Consider the following 17,283-nt stretch of genomic DNA (forward strand, 5'->3'; position numbering starts at 1 on the left):
GCCATTATTTCAGGAATTCTTAATTTAGTCCACTCACCATGGGCTACTCTAAGCCCTTTGAAAGATTTTCAATTTTAACTCTTTGGACAATGGTTGTTAAAATTAGAGACTTTGTTTCAAAGAACAAAATAAAACAAAACTTGGGGTCCTAAAGAAGAATAATATAATTTCAGCCTGCTTTCCTCTGTCCAATTCTAGGCCTAGGGTTTTGTATTGTATTTATTTATTTGTTCATTTCTCTTTGCACAGATAGTTATGCTGAAATATTTGAGTGATTATAGATCTCATTTAGGAGGCTATATAATGTTTCAAGTTTTGACACAATGAACAACAATAAAACCCCCCAACTTATCTGTTAATCAATATAGTATAGCCACATCTCAAAGTAAATTAAACATATTTTGCTATTTAAAAGACTAACAAGATCTTCTTCAAGACACTGATGATATCAGCTTGGTAATGAAGATTTTGTCCCCTTTTGTGACTTTTTATTCTAAACAATTACCATAGAGTAACACTTGTTTTCTGCTTTAATATACTTTCCCTATTCCCCTGCCAACCAACTCCTAATTTGGATTCTAATCTTTTTTTGTGTTTTTTGTTTTTGTTTTTGTTTTTTTTTTTTAGTGAGGCAATTGGGGTTAAGTGACTTGCCCAGGGTCACACAGCTAGTAAGTGTTAAGTGTCTGAGGCTGGATTTGAACTCAGGTACTCCTGACTCCAGGGCCAGTGCTCTATCCACTGCACCATCTAGCTGCCCCGATTCTAAGCTTTTTAATGGGAAGCTAGGTGGCACGGTGGAAAGAATGCCAGGCCTGGAGTCAGGAAGACTTATTCTCTTGAGTTCAAATCTGGCCTCAGATCCTTACTAGCTGTGTGATCCTGAACAAGTGACTTAACCTTATTTGCCTCAGTTTTCTCATCTGTAACATGAGCTGGAAAACGAAATGGCAAATCATTCCAGTATCTTTGCCAATAAAACCCAAAATGGGATCACAAAGTATCAGGCATGACTGAAAACAACTCAACAACAACAACAACAGCTTCCTAAGAGGACAAAATCTTACATTTCTTTTGTGAGCACACACACACACACACACACACACAAATTATTACGGGGTAGACACACAGAAGGCACTCGAGAGATTGGCATATTTATTTGAATAAATAAATATTTGTATTTTTCCCATAGATCCTAATAACTATTATCACAGAAGGAATGAAATGACAACTACTGATGACCTGGATTTTAAACATCACAATTACAAAGAAATGAGACAGGTAGGCCGTAGATGGGCTCCTTTCATTTGTGGAATCTGTGGACGGGGCGGGGGGGGGGGGGGCGCGGTACTGTACTATAAAGGTAACTAAGAAGTCTCCTTCATCCAGAGTTAGAATACTGTGATTATAAAATGGACTACCATAGCCACTTTCCTAAAGAGACAACTCTCTATAAACTGTTTAAAAGTTAGTGGTTTCAAGATGGAGGCTTTTCAGAAATTTGGGCATTTTTCATTATCTCCTTGTTGGTGAAGTACTTTCCAAAATTTCAATCTGAAGATTTTTCCCATGGGTAAAGTTCCAATTTGACATTTAATTCATGTTTTCCTGATCCCTAACATCTGAATCCAAAGTGAAAAAACCCCATCCGTCATAAACATGTCAGTTGACAAGTCTGACACAGCCCTTGTTAATCTGCTAACTCCATCCTTCTGACAGTGCCTAAATATGTACACTCCCTTGCTTCTCCTCTCCTAAGAGCATATATCAAAGTAAGAGCAGTTCTGCTAAGCAGAGCTCTTTAAAAGTTTGATTATAGAAGTCATTAATCCTGGGCATTTGACAGCATTTTTGAGGACCTAACATGTCTTCAAAGACCTACCAAAAAATGAGAAACCAGAGTCGCTGTGCTCAAGTACCTTAAAAATAGCAACTACAACATATCATCCCCAAAGAGCTAACCCTTCCTTAATTCACATTAATCGAAGCCTAAGGTATAGAACAAGGGGATTGAGAGTTCCACTGCACTCTGTTCTATACATCTCACACCTAAAATACTGTGTTCAATTCTGGGCACTACATCTTAGGAGGGACATTCAAAAGCTGGAATGTGTTCAGAAGAAAATAGGTAGGATGTTGGTCAAGTGATTATTGCTTTAAGCATATAAGAATATTTAGTTTAAAAGTAATAATAGGGGGCAGCTGGGTGGCGAAGTGGATAAAGCATCAGCCCTGGATTCAGAAGGAACTGAGTTCAAATCTGGCCTCAGACACTTGACACTTACTAATTGTGTGACCCTGGGCAAGTCACTTAACCCTCACTGCCCTGCACAAAAACAACAAAAAAAGTAATAGTGTGGATATGGTACTTAAACAACTTTACATATTATTTCATTTGTTCCCCACAACAACCCTATGAGATAGATGGCGTTAGCCCTATTTTACAGATGAGGAAACTGAAATTGAGGAAAGTTAAGTGACTTGCATCAGAGAAAATAAAAGACTGGGGGAAAACATGATACTCATCTTAGCACTAGAAACGACCTTCAAAAAAATTTGGAAGGCCATTTAAATATATTGGAAAGGGAAGGTAATATGTGGACTAAATGGTGTCCAATTAGCCTTTTGATTCTAAGATTATGTGATGCTAAGTGGGAAGATTGAATGTGAACACACTTAAAACAGCAGACATGGAAAGACCTTACTAAGCCCAGTTACTTGTAGTATAGACCACATATATTTGAGAGCTGAGGTTTGTGTTGAATAAAGCAGGGGATAGCCAGATGGAGTCAAACATGTAAAATATGCATCAAGTTGGAACACTGGGGATGAGTTGAAGAGGACAGTATGGCATATTTGCAAAGGTGTCTGGGCTGTGCCTTTGACCCAAACCCAATGACATGAACAAATCTAGTTTTATCTCTAGCAATCTCATTTCCCTTCAGAGACCAAAAAATTTCCAAACTCATATCCGTACAGACTTAGGTGTGGGATGTGCCAAAGAAATATTTCTTCCTGTCTTGCTCTTCAGAAATCAAGATAATTTGTTTGGACTTGAAGTATGTGAATCATTTTTGGTGCTTAAAATCTTCGGTGTATTTCTGCTGCATGACTCATCTTTCAATTTTATCGAGCAATTGTGTACTGAGTCACAGAGTTAGTTCATCAGAGATTTCATAGCCTATTTTCTCAGCACAAAGATTAGACAGTTATAAACTCAATTGACATAATTAATGTCCAGAACAATAAATCTAAATGCATTTAAACAATTAATTGAACATAGATAGGTCAAGTTAAAAGTATCCTTAAAAAGTAGTTTCAAATTCCCTTTCCTCATTTAAGAATATAGAATAGGATTATATTTCAAAATGCAATAATTTTTTTTTCAAAGAGTGTCAGAGCTGGGAGAATATTAAGAAATCACAGACCTAATACCTCTTTCACAAACTTGGAATACTTAAACAGCTATCACTTTCCCCAAACCCTACTCTTCTCCAGAATAAACATTCTTAGTTCCTTCAGCATCCTTTCATGTGACACAAATTCAAGACTTTTTACCATATTGTTTACCTTTCCCCTGAAAACTGTCCATCTTACCTATGTCTGCTTCAAGCTACAGTTTCCAGAACTAAACAGAATACTCTATATGTGGTTTTTAGACCTGGAAGCTAAGACTCTCTTCATACAATTTAAGATTATATTAGCATTGTGTGTGTGTGTGTAGGGAGAGTATTACATCTCACCATTAGCATTCAATGAATTTACTAAACCCCCCAGATCCTTTTCTTTTTTTTTGTGAGGCAATTGGGGTTAAGTGACTTGCCTAGGGTCACACAGCTAGTAAGTGTAAAGTGTCTGAGGCCGAATTTGAACTCAGGTCCTCCTGAATCCAGGGCCGGTGCTCCATCCACTGCACCACCTAGCTGCCCCCCAGATCCTTTTCAAACAAACTATTGTCTAAATTTGACTACTTGTTTTGTTAATTTTTGAACCCCAGTATGAGATATTACATTTATACCTATTGAATTTTACGTTATTACATTTTGCCCATTGCTCTGGCCTGTGAAGATCTTTTAGGTTCCTGCCTTTTTACTTTAGTGTGTTTTCTCTTCCAATTTTGTGTCATCTTCAAATGTCAAGATCATACCATCTTAGGGGCAGCTAGGTGGTGCAGTGGATAAAGCACCGGCCCTGGATTCAGGAGTACCTGAGTTCAAATCCGGCCTCAGACACTTGACACTAGCTGTGTGACCTTGGGCAAGTCACTTAACCCCCATTGCCCCACAAAATTAAAAAAAAAAAAAAAAGATCATACCATCTCTGCCTTTATCCAAGTCATCAATAAAAATGTTAAACAGCACAGGGCCAAGCCCAGTTGCCTGAAGATTATTCTTCCAAGATAACAGTGAGCCACCAATGACTCCTCTTCCAATCTATGCATTCAACCAATTTGGAATCCATCTAATTGTATGATCACCTCATCAGTGTATCTCTTTACCATCAGAGAATATGAAATATTTTATCAATTACTTCACTAATAAAGCAGGTAAAAATTCAAGGTAAATTCTATCTATATGATTTCCCTGATCTAGTACTTTAGAAACTAGTTTCATTTAATGTCAAAAAATTTAAAAAGAAATAAGGCTTAAGGAAATAAGATCATGCTACACTGCATGATCTGACCTTCATTAAGTCAGCAATGTTTGGCTCATTCTAATCATTGCTTCCTCTTCTAGATACTTCACTAACCACCCTTTAATACTCCATTCTAGACTTTTCTCAGGAATTGAAATTTATTCACGGGACTAGAGTTTTCATATTCTATTCTCTTCATCCCCCCCCCTTTTTTAAAAAAATTAGGATATCATTTCCCCTTCTCTATTTCTGTAGCACCCTTCCCATTGTCCATGACTCTTCATCTATCACAGACAGTGACTCATTGGTCATATATACCAAGAACCCATTTGTGTCAGGTGATTTGAATTTAACAAGGACAACAAGCTACTCTCTCACTCTTCTTACTGTGTGTGTGTGTGTGTGTGTGTGTGTGTGTGTGAGAGAGAGAGAGAGAGAGAGAGAGAGAGAGAGAGAGACAGACAGACAGACACAATTGGGGTTAAGTGACTTGCCCAAGGTCACACAGCTAGTAAGTGTCAAGTGTCTGAGGCTAGATTTGAACTCAGGTCCTCCTGACTCCATGGCCAGTGCTGTATCCACTGTGCTACCTAGCTGCCCCTTCTTACTTATGTCAGATAGCAACTACTGGTTAGTCATTTTTGGTTTTTCATTTTCAGTGCAAAAGTTATTCTTTTTGGTAGAGAAAACAAAATGGAAATAAGAATTAGACAGTCACCCTTCTCTTTCTTGTCTGTTGATGTAATCTGACACCATGCCAAGCCAGAGTCTGATCCTTTCTTTGATCCCCTTTTTTACCTCAGCATAGCTACAAAACAAAGCAGAACACAACAAACAGAAAGAGGAACTTCTTGAAATCCTTAACCTTCCTCACCAGCCTTATCTCATTCTTAACTTTAGAGTTCTTGGCACTATACACACACACACACACACACACACACACACACACACACACACACACACACAGGACCACACCAATATTCTGATACTCATTTCCTGCTAGGTGCCTTTGCTTCCATCTTCCATATATAGCTTTTAAAATTCCAGATTGGGTTGTAAGTTTTCTATGTATCTGTTATCAGTCTCTTCAGATTATTCCTGTTTGTTTCTTTTTTTGTATATTTTAAGTTCTTCTCAGAGTTCTTTCCTTTTGTATCTTCAAAATTTAATTCTTGAGAGTTTCCCATCCTTCCTGGGATGACTTACCCTGTAGAATTTTTAGTCTAAGATACCCCACATAGCTTTGCTGTTCATCTCTCCAAAATTTGCTTTCTCCAAATCTATGGTGAATGTGAAGCTAAACTTAGCTTTCCTTTTCTTTTCTATCACAATGTCTATCAAAATGTCTTTTTCCTCTCAGTTAATGATAACAATGACAATAGAACTATTAAGAGAGCTATACTATATGTAACTATATGCATAATATATAATAAATACATATGTGGATATATTATATATAAAACTACTAGAATGGCTATAATATATGTTAGTATATATTATATATTCTCTCATGTATTATAGCTATCCTAACAGTATTATTATGGCATCAATAATACTAATAATATTTTATACAGTCCTTTTCAGTCATGTCCAATTAATAATATTATTATGTTATATAATATATAAAAATATATTGTACTATCCTAATAGTGCTATTATTAGTAGTATAGCTATCTAGGATGGTTTAGCATAGTACTTTTAAACTTTGTAGCTTGTTGTCTATGTGCTACATACATCTCATCTGATATAACAATACTTTGAGGTAGGTGCATTATCCCTATTTTATAGATAAGTAGAGAGAGAGAGAATGAGAGAGAGAGCGAGAGAGAGCGAGAGAGAGAGAGAAAGAGATCATGTAAACTTGCTCAAGGTCACTCAGTTAATAAATGTCTATGGAAGGATTTGTACTCAGGTCCTTCTGATACAAGGTCTTACCCACTGGGCCCCTGAGCTGCCATTTCAGCCCATGTGAGGGAAGGTCAGATCCAATATATGATTTCTCCTTGTTACTCTTCTACCTTTTGAAGAATGGCATTTCCATTATAATAAGTCAAGAAATTATTAGTTATTCCTTTTTTGGCAGCAAGAACACATGAGCAAATATTTGGATAATTGAAACCCCCTGTTATTATGCCCTGCTTCTTGGCCAGGTTTCAGAGTTGTTTCCAGCTGCATTGATCTTTACCCAAATGCTCATCTTGTAGTTTTTTCCCCATGAGTATAACTTTTTTAATTTAATTTTTTAATTTATTGAATAAAAAATCATTTTCAAAATACAATACAATTAAAAAAGATAATTGTACATGAAACTGCAAATCTATTATGTACAATTTGTTATTCCTCTCAAATATATAGAATTATCATGTAAATTTATTTTTCCCACCCTCTCCCCCACCCCCCACCCTAGAGAGGGCTACCATTAGACACAAATAGGTATGTGTGTGTGTTTCTATGTGTGTATGTATCTGTATATGCCTGTGTAAAATTATTCTATATATACTTTGGTTTAACACTTCTTTCTGTGGATGCAGATGGTGTCATTCTTCATAGGTCTTTGTAGTTAATTTGGGTATTTATAATAGTCAAAATAACTTATTTGCTCAAAGTTGTTCTTAAAACAATATTGCTGTTACTGTATACAATGTTCTCTTGGTTCTGCTCATTTTGTTTTTCATTATTTCATGCTAGTTCTTCCACGTTTTCCTAAAATCAATGAGCTCATCATTTTTTATAGACAAGTAGTATTCTATCACAATCATATACCACAACTTGTTCAGCCATTCCCCAAATGATGGCCATCCCTGCAATTTCCAGTTCTTTGTCACCACAAAAGAGTTGCTATAAACATTTTAGAACATATTGGTTCTTTTTCTTTTTCCCTAATCACATTGGGAAAAAGACCTAATAGTGGTATTGCTGGGTAAAAGGGTATAGGTAGTTTAATAACTTTTTGGCATAATTTCAGATTGCTCTTCAAAATGGTTGGATCACTACACAATTCTACCAACAATGTATTAGTGTCTGAATTTTTCCACATCCCCTCCAACATTTGTCACTTTTCTCTTCTATCATTTTAGCCAATCTGGTAGGTATAAAATGACATCTCAAGGTTCTTTTAATTTTCATTTCTCTAATCAGTAATAATTTAGAGAATTTTTTCATATGACTATAAATTGTTTTGATTTTTTCATTAGGAAACTTCCTGTTCATGTCCTTTGAGCATTTATTAATTGGGAAATGATTTGTATTCATATAGATTTTTTTTTTAAGTGAGGCAATGGGGGTTAAGTGACTTGCCCAGGGTCACACAGCTAGTAAGTGTTAAGTGTCTGGGGCCAGATTTGAACTCAGGTACTCCTGAATCCAGGGCCAATGCTTTAACCACTGCGCCATCTAGCTGCCCCTATTCATATAGATTTGACAAAGTTATTTATATGTTTTAGATATGAGACCTTTATCTGCTAAATTTTCCTAATTTTCTATTTTCCTTTTAACCCTTTTAATTTAATGTAATCAAAATATTCATTTTCCACCTAACTTTGCTATCTCTTGTTTATTCCTAAATTGTTCACCTACCCATAACTCTGATAAGTAATATGTTCTATACTCCTCTAATTTTCTTTTAAAAACGTCTCTCTTTATATCTAGGTTATGTATCTATTTTGACCTTATCTCGATAAATGTTGTTAAGACATTGGTCTATGCCCGGTTTCTGCCATACTGCTTTCTAGTTTTCCCAAGAATTTTTTACCAAATAATGAATTCTTTTCCTAAAGTCTTAAGTATTTATACATTCCAAATACAAGATTATTAGGTTTATTTGCTGCTATAAATTGTATGTCTACTCTATTCCATTGATCTACCTTTCTATTTCTTAGTCAGTATCAGATAGTTTTGATAATTACTGCCTTATAATACAGTTTAAGATCTGGTACTGTTAAACCTCCTTACTTTATACTTTCAAAAATTGTTCCCTTTGATATTCTTGACTTTTTGTTTCTTCCAAATGAATTTTGTTATTGTTTTCTAATTCACATTCAAAGCTATAATTACTATTTGTGAATACCCCCATATTATTTTTGTTATTTTCCTTCTCACCCTCTCTTTTTATTCTATCTCTACTACCTTCTCTTCTTTTACTCTTATTCCTTATTTTACCTAAGGCCTCCAAAATTCCATTCCCTATTCACCCCAACTTCCTATTCTTCATCTATATACTCTTCTAGAAGGAGATCCTCCACCCTATCCCCCAGTTTTCTCACCTCTCTAGAAGTTCAGAAGTCTTCAAAACCTCTTCATATGTATATGTTGTTTCCTCTTCAACCCAGATGATTAGTTTCCAATATTACCAGCCCTCCACCCCAACTGTTTCCTCTATATTAGTTCCTCCTTTCATACCCTGTTTTCATGAGATAATTTCTCCTTTTAACCTCTTCCTACCCAATTTTGTTTTTTTAATATCACAACATCATACAGAACTCAGCCCCAACCTTTCAACTACCTTGGTAATGATAACAGTTTTGAGAGTATTATTAAAAATAATTCCTAATATTAAAATATTTTTATATCATATGTAAACACTTTGACTTTTGTCAGTGCCTTGTCATTAATCTTTAATGATTTCCTTATATTTCTCTAGATCTTTTATATCAAATTTTCCATTGAGTTCTGATCTTTTGTTACAAATATCTGGATGTGTTTTAGTTCATCAAATGTCCACTTTTAAAAATTCAGGATTATTCTCAACTTTGTGGGACACACCATGCATAAGCATATATGTACATAAATATATAAAAATCTTAATATACTTACTCTCCTCTTTTAACTATCTTGTTTCTTTTTACTATATTTTAACTAATCTCTTTTGATTCATTATACTCATCTGGAACAATCTTCCACTTATGGGTTTTATTCCTCCAAGTCTTAGTGAAAAACATCAGATCAGATTTGATCCTTTCTATTGGAACCTCTAGTTCCCCTTGCTTGCTGACTTTAATCTTTTGCATTTATGTAGAATAGCTACCTGAAGTCATTCCTACAGACTCGTTTCCTAGATATTCTCTTGTATGAACTGAATACTGTGGTGTCTAGCTTATCTTTACATCTAGGTCACCATGTCTTAAATGCACTTTGCATATCATTGTAATAATAGATCAGTTGAAACTCAAACCAAAATCTCTCAAAATCCTCTAAAATTGCAGTGTTGGGCTCCACATCTTTCTAAGTTTTCCAGTATTCCGTGAAGAAATTATCTAAGCCTCTCACATTAAAAATTATATATTTGCTAATGAATTCAGATCAAGCTTCATTTTGCTGGCTGTGCATGCTTAGAATGTAGAGTTGGCTGGAGCCAAGCTTTCAGGTATTTGACATTGTCTCTAGATCATGTGACATTGCCAGAAAAGAGCAACTTTGAGAAATGCTTCTGTTCTCATCTTCTTATGATAGAAAGGGACTCCTAGCACAAAAGTAGGAGAGGTGCTAGTGAAAAATGTGTTGCTTGGCAATAAAATATGGTGGGGGGCGGTTCCCAAAATATGGTGGTCGTCTAATATTGGGGCAGTGATCCCTTTATAAAGGGATACTTCTCATGTGACTCATGCCAATAATTCTCATGTGACCCAAGGCCCTTATAAATAATTGAAATCTTAATTGTTAATGTAACATTCTTTGTCTAAATTGAAGACTTGAACTTGTCCTTTGTGGCATATTCAGAGGCATATTTTCCTTTAGGGAAATTGCCAAATATGTGAAGAGATTTTATATATATATGTGTGTGTGTGTGTGTGTGTGTGTGTGTGTGTGTGTGTAGACACGTATATTTAAAATAGTACATATGTATGCTCTTTGTGTGTGTCTCTCTGTCTATGTCTGTGTCTCTATATATACATCTATATATGAATACATACAAATACATACACACACACATATATATACATATATATATATTCATACATATAAAAGTATGTGAAGAATCTATTACTGTATCAGTATAAGGACATCCCACTACCATTGTTGGCTTCTTCCTGTCTCATGACTTATAAATTCCAGTCAGTTGCCTTAGATGCATAGAGGTTAAATGATTTTCCCAGAGCCACACAGAATGATGAAATGGTGTGGGGACCTAACATTTTAAATCAAATAAAACACAGGAATATGTGTGACCAAATGATAGTAATAATTAAGGACTTGTCACATGTTCAAAAATAAGGCTTACAAAAATTCTGTCCTGGTTTCCATTTTTCTTTTTTTCTAAGAGAAGTCAAGTTTTCAATTATTGTTATCCCTACTTTTAATCTCCTTTGCTATGGAGCTGGATCATGAATGGGGTTGTACTTTTCATAGTTATCTTCCATTAAGCATGTTAAACTGTGGCAGAGATATTTGATACTTTTAATATTTTTCATTATTGCAATCACCTAGGTCAGTTTCTAAGATAACTCTTCTAAATTGCTTTTGTGTTAGCCAGTATTACGCCACAGATTTTTAGTCAACAAGAGAGGTATAATTTAGCTACAAAATAGTTTGCCTGATTAATTTAATATTACCAGGGGCTATCATTCTCAGTTCAGTGTCTATTTTTGTATACAGGATGCTCTCGAACATGCTGACAATTTACAGATTCTTTAAAAAAATCATCAAATCATTTCTCTCACTCATTAAATCCCTCATTTCGCAGCACAAACATGTACTTCCTTAACCTAGTTGAGGTAAATTATTTCATCCCAGTTGAATACCAGTTGTGACACATTTCTATACTTAATAAATAAAAACTACCTCTTGTTCATAAGAACACCTATATCTTAATACTACATGATTAATCATGAATGAATTCCACCACTAGAAACTGTAACCAGTTAAAAATCTTAGAGGATATAAAAACTGTTCTAACTCCAAGTTAAACCCCAAGTCTTTAATACCTTGATCATAAATTATTGTTGTTGGATTTTTTAACTGCTACATTTTACTTTAATATGTGTATTGTTTTTCCTTTATACATGCTTATCTCAATTGGTTTTAGGATGGTGCTAATGATACTAATACCAAAGTTTTGATCTGTTGGGGACCCAGTTAATATTACTTTTTCATTGCCAAATGCTTCACCTTTCACTTCATCTTGGTGACCTTGTACCACTGATTGCTAGGAAGGATGAGGGATGCTAGATGCATCCTATAATTATAGATTTGGAAAGGATTTTAGAGAACATCTAGTTCAGTCCTATCACTCTGTAAATGAGGCTGCTGAGGCCCAAGTAATTGAAACCGTTTGTTGAAAATCATGCAGATCCACTAACCCAACTCCTTATCTGAGTGGGAGAAAAACTCAGTGTCCCATGAGTCAAGATCTTTTTTTTTTTCATATATGAAGTACATCACCTAACTTTCTTGAGCATATCAAGGGGTTTGCCATACATTAATCATGCTTCTGTTTCATAAAAGTTAGCTTCAACTCTTTGGACTAAGGCCCATTAGGAGACAGAAGTGACAAAGTTAGAATCAAGCCAAACCAGTACATTTGGGCACTGACTTTTCTAAGAACTCAGCAAATCCAGTTGTTAGATCATGTATTTGGATGAAACTTTTATGAGGCATCTGTGCTTTGAAGAACCGATCTGAACAAAAGATTCACTCTAATTAATTATAGTGTCTTTGGCCTACTGTAGGAGTGGCAAGGATTCATACCTCACTAAATTTAAGAACATAAATAAGAACTCCTAAATATTTTTAGAATGCCTGCACCATGTATGAAATCATTGTTATTAAGACACCTTCCTGAACTGATGTTACTATATCTGCCAAGTCAACATTGCTTTCTTTTACTGAAGCACTTATTATTCTGCAAATGTTTCTATGTCTTCCAAGTAATGTTGTTATGCTCCTACAAGGCATAGAGGCAACACTGGTATCATAAATGTTGTGATTTCAGGGTCCCATTTCTAATTGTACAATTACATAATTGTTATATAGTAATTCAGTCATATATATATATATATATATACAAATATGTGCAATTACATACATCTAAATGTATTACATATGTGTATCAATTTAGATCTGTATAGATAGGTAGATATGGATATGGATATCACATATCTTTATCCCACCCAGCCAGTTAGGCAGTGGATTACATATGATCCCTGAGAAACAGCCTAGCTAAGTTTGTAAGTTCTTATTACCAGAAAGTTGACCATTAGGTGATTAATTCTTGGGCTATGCCAATCCACATAAAAGTGTAAACATTAAATAAAAAATATAGTGCTCATGTATAAGAGTTTTGACTTAAATATATACATTCACTATGTGTATATATACCCTGACATTGGAAAAGAATGATAGCTAAGGGAAAAGGGGATGACAAAGAATGAGATGGATAGATAGTATCATGGAAACAATGAATATGAACTTGGACAGACTTGGAGAGGTAGAGAAGGATAGAAAAGTCCAGTTTGCTATGGTCCATAGGAGTCATGAAGAGTCAGATATAACTGAATGAGTGAATAACAAAACATGTCTTCAGATATCATTTAGACCAATTTGTCCCAAGATAATGATCCCATCAGAAACATCTTGATCAAATGGTCATCCCGTCTCTAGTGTAAAACCTCCTATGAATAGGAACTTCCTTCCTTCCATGCCAACTAGTTCTAAGTATTAGATATATTTTTCATTTATATCAGCCCATATCTGTCCCTTGGTAGTTTCTGCCTATTACTTTCTAATTGTGCTTTCCCTGGCACCAAGCAGGACAAGTCTGATTCATCTTCTACTTGACCAGTCTCCAGATATCCTCTGAGGATTAAAGGTTTTCAGCTCCTGCAGCCAATCCAAACATGGCATGGTCTCTAGTCCCTTCACAAGTCAGTCAGTAATTAATTTTGGGCACAATACTAAGCACTGGAAATACAAAGAAAAATGAAAGGTGGGGCAGCTAGGTGGTGCGGTGGATAAAGCACCGGCCCTGGATTCGGGAGTTCCAAGTTCAAATCCGGCCTAAGACGTTTGACACTTACTAGCTGTATAACCCTGGGCAAGTCACTTAACCCTCATTGCCCCCCACCCCCACCCCTACCCCCAAAAAGGTGAAAGGTAGTACCTGCTATCAAGGATCATGCATTTAACTGGGAGAGACAACTTAGAAATAGGTATGTATTTTTAAATTATTTACACACAATAGATGGAAAGTAATCTGAAGGATGGAGATATTGGCAGCTGTTGTGGGTGAGGAGGAGGCACCAGGAAAAACTCCCTTCAGAATGGGGGCTTTGAACTGAGTCTTGAAGGAAGTCAAAGAAGCCAAGCAAAGTAAAAAATAATGGTGAGAGGATAGAACATCCCAGGTTTGGGTGACAGTGCAAAAGCATAACAACAGGAGATAGAGCCTTGTATTCAAGGAACTGCCAATAAGTCAGGGTCCTCCAAAGAAGCTATTTTGATCTCATCCTTCTGATTATCCTAGAACTTTTCTGCAACTCATTCTTTACTACGGATATGATCTATCCAGAACAGAAGTTCAGTGGTACTTCTCTTGCTTCAGATCCTATACTTTGACACAATCCAAGAACACATTAGCTTTTCTTGACCACTGGGTCATACCACTGACTTGTTTTGAGCTTGGAGTGCATTAAAACCTACCAGATTCCCCACCACTACCCTCCCCCAGGAGCTATTGTTTCTCTGTTCTACTCTTCTGCAATATTTAAAATCCAATCATGGAACTTTATATTTATTCCCATCAAAATTAAACTTATAATATTTGTCCCATTGTTCCTAGGGAGACATTTTTAGATCCACATTTTGACATCCCACATGTTTGCACTCCATCCTAGTTTTCTATCAGTAGCAGAATTTTATCAATATGCTCTAGGCCTTCATTCAAGTTATTAGTAAAATGCCAAGCTGCCTACAGCTGAGTACAGATCCCTAGGGCATTTCACTCTAGACCTCAGCTAAAGTCCCACCTTCTGCAAAATGTCTTTTCCAGTTTCCTTTAATCTTACTGCCTTCCCCTGAGACTGCCCTTAATTTATGTAAAATTGTCTTTTTTTCATAAATAGTTGCTAGCATATTGTCTCTTTCTAGGCTATGAACTTCTTGAGAGCAGAAGCTTTTTTTGTCTTTCTTTATATACCCAGGGTTTTTCACAGTACCTGGCACATAGTAGGTATTTAATAAATGCTTCTTGACTGACTGACCTCAAGTTGACATTGACTATTTTTGGATCAAGTTATTTAAACAGTTCCTTATCCGTCCAACTGTACCTCCATCTGGCACATGTCTCTCCCACTTATTCTCAAGGAGATTGTCAGAGACTTTGTCAAATTGCTTTGATACAATGAAGTTATAAGATGCCAAAAACAATCCCTTGATATATCAGTCAGGTTATCCTGTCAGAAAGGAAATAAGACTAGATGAGCATAACCTGAATTTAATAAAGCTATACTGGCTTTCAGTGATCAATCCTCACTTACCTTTCTTATAAGCAATTCCTTTAATAATATGTTCCAAATTTTTATGAGGAATCAAAGTCAAGTTGACTGGTCTATAGATGGAAGACTCTCTCCTCCTCTGATTCCATTTCATCTTTTTATATTTTTTTTTCTTCCTCTTTGGAGACCTTCGTTCAAAAAACATTTCTTCCTCTTATAATTTAAAAGTTTTATGACTGTTAAAAACTGAATCTCTTTTCAAGTAGAGGGAGCAACTTGACCTTTGTGAATACACAACTCTTACTTACCTCTGGTGGAAACTTGCCCAAGGTCACACATGGTAAATTTCAGAGGCAAGATTCCTTAGGCTGAAAGTCTATTTTCTTTCTTCTGCATCATACTGCCTTTCTTGATACTTTACCATGCTGGTTCGACACCAAAGCATTATTTTATTCTCATCCTGGAAACCTTCACCCCAGAGCTAGAATAATGAAGTAAAATGTAAGAAGTTTTTTTTTTTTTTCTTACTGCTTTCAAAATTAATTATCTACAGGCTTCAGTAAGCTCTTAAAGTTAGCATATTAACCTTTAAAGCTTTTCATATTCATATGAGACTGTACTAGTAACACTATTGAATTGTAATCCAACTTTGAAAAAAGCATATCAAATAAAACAAAGACCTTTAAGAATTAGAGAAAGGGAATCTTGAGGCAAAGATATTTTTTTTATTATTTAATAAATACTTTTATTTTTAATCCTCATTTTCTTTCTTGGACAGATGTTTGACCCCAGAGCATCTTTTTAAATCTTCCCACCCTGAAGGTTTTAATTCAGATAGAATAAGCAAATAGAATGTATTTCTAAAAATAAGTATAAAATAGAAGCTTTATCTTAGGTAAAGCATTTTTTTTTCAAGGAAAGAATATGTTGTAATACACTAAATCTTAAATAATTCCCTTCCCTCCCCGCCATTGTTGTGGCATAAATTACTTTGCCAACAAAACATTTTTGCCCAGTTTTGGCTTCCATTTAACACTCAGATCTCAATGGCAGCTCCGCCATTAATTGATTGTATCATCTTGGGCAAGTCGCCACTCTTCTTTGGGCCTAGGTTTCCTCCTTACATAGTGACCTCTCATCCAAGCTACAAGGAGGTTGAAGCTGGCGGATCTCTTAATCTCTGGTATTCAGAGCTTCATTGGTCTCTTCTAATTGATCAAATGTCTGCCCCAAGTCTGATATCAATAGGGTGAACCCCTGGAGACATGAGCCAGCCAATAGATGTTTTTTGTTTTGTTTTGTTTTGTTTGTTTGATTTTTTGCAGGGCAATGGGGGTTAAGTGACTTGCCCAGGGTTACACACCTAGTAAGTGTCAAGTGTCTGAAGTCAGATTTGAACTCAGGTCTTCCTTTATCCACTGCTTCATCCACTGCGCCACCTAGCTGCCCCTAGCCAACAGATTCTCTAAAGAGAGATGAGGTATAAGGTCAGAAAAAGGAGTAGGTCAAAGCTCCCATGCCCATCTGTAGTGCAGTTTGGTCTGTGAGTAGTCCCTGCCCATGCAGGCTGGGTGAGATAGGGAAACCAAAAATAAAATAAAATAATATAATATATTATGTTATGTTGATAACCTAAAAGAGTGTTGGACTAGGTGAGTTGTAAGGTTTCTTATATCTTTGACTCTCTAGGATTCTTGGATCTTGCTCCTAGTATCTTATATTTATTTAGTGATAAGTGACAAGAAATCTCTTTATTATGAGAAGGATTTTCTTATTCCTTCTTCACTAGAGCAGCTTCTGCCGCATTTACCAAAGTGACCATTACATTCCTAGAAAGGCAGATCAAATTCTCTATAATGTGACCATCAGTGAGATTCTTTATGTATATGTGTGTATAAACAGATAGACATATATATGTATGTATAAACATAGATGTTTATACATACATATATGTTGTATGCATGTATATGTATATATGTATACATATACAAATCTATCATCTATCTATCATCTATCTGTCTATCTATCTATCATCTATCAATCTATCTATCATCTATCTATCATCTATCTATCTATCATCTATCTATCATCTATCTATCTATCATCTATCTGTCTATCTATCATCTATCTATCTATCTATCTGTCATCTATCTATATGTCTTAGAGAGCATGAGAGCCATTGTCATGTTAGGCTATGGTAAGAGAGGCACAGGATCCAGAA

The 17,283-nt window shown here is 35.6% G+C and overlaps 1 protein-coding gene across 1 annotated transcript in view; it reads left to right on the top strand.

The window, feature by feature from the left end:
* Window positions 1–17,283, top strand: part of CPXM2 (carboxypeptidase X, M14 family member 2) — a 234,106-nt gene that overhangs the window by 169,601 nt on the left and 47,222 nt on the right. The window contains exon 7 of the mRNA XM_043985357.1: window positions 1,193–1,281. Coding sequence (XP_043841292.1) covers window positions 1,193–1,281 — 89 coding nt within the window. The remainder of the gene's footprint in view (window positions 1–1,192; window positions 1,282–17,283) is intronic.

This window comes from Dromiciops gliroides, chromosome 2 (assembly GCF_019393635.1).
Source record: "Dromiciops gliroides isolate mDroGli1 chromosome 2, mDroGli1.pri, whole genome shotgun sequence".
NCBI lineage: Eukaryota > Metazoa > Chordata > Mammalia > Microbiotheria > Microbiotheriidae > Dromiciops > Dromiciops gliroides.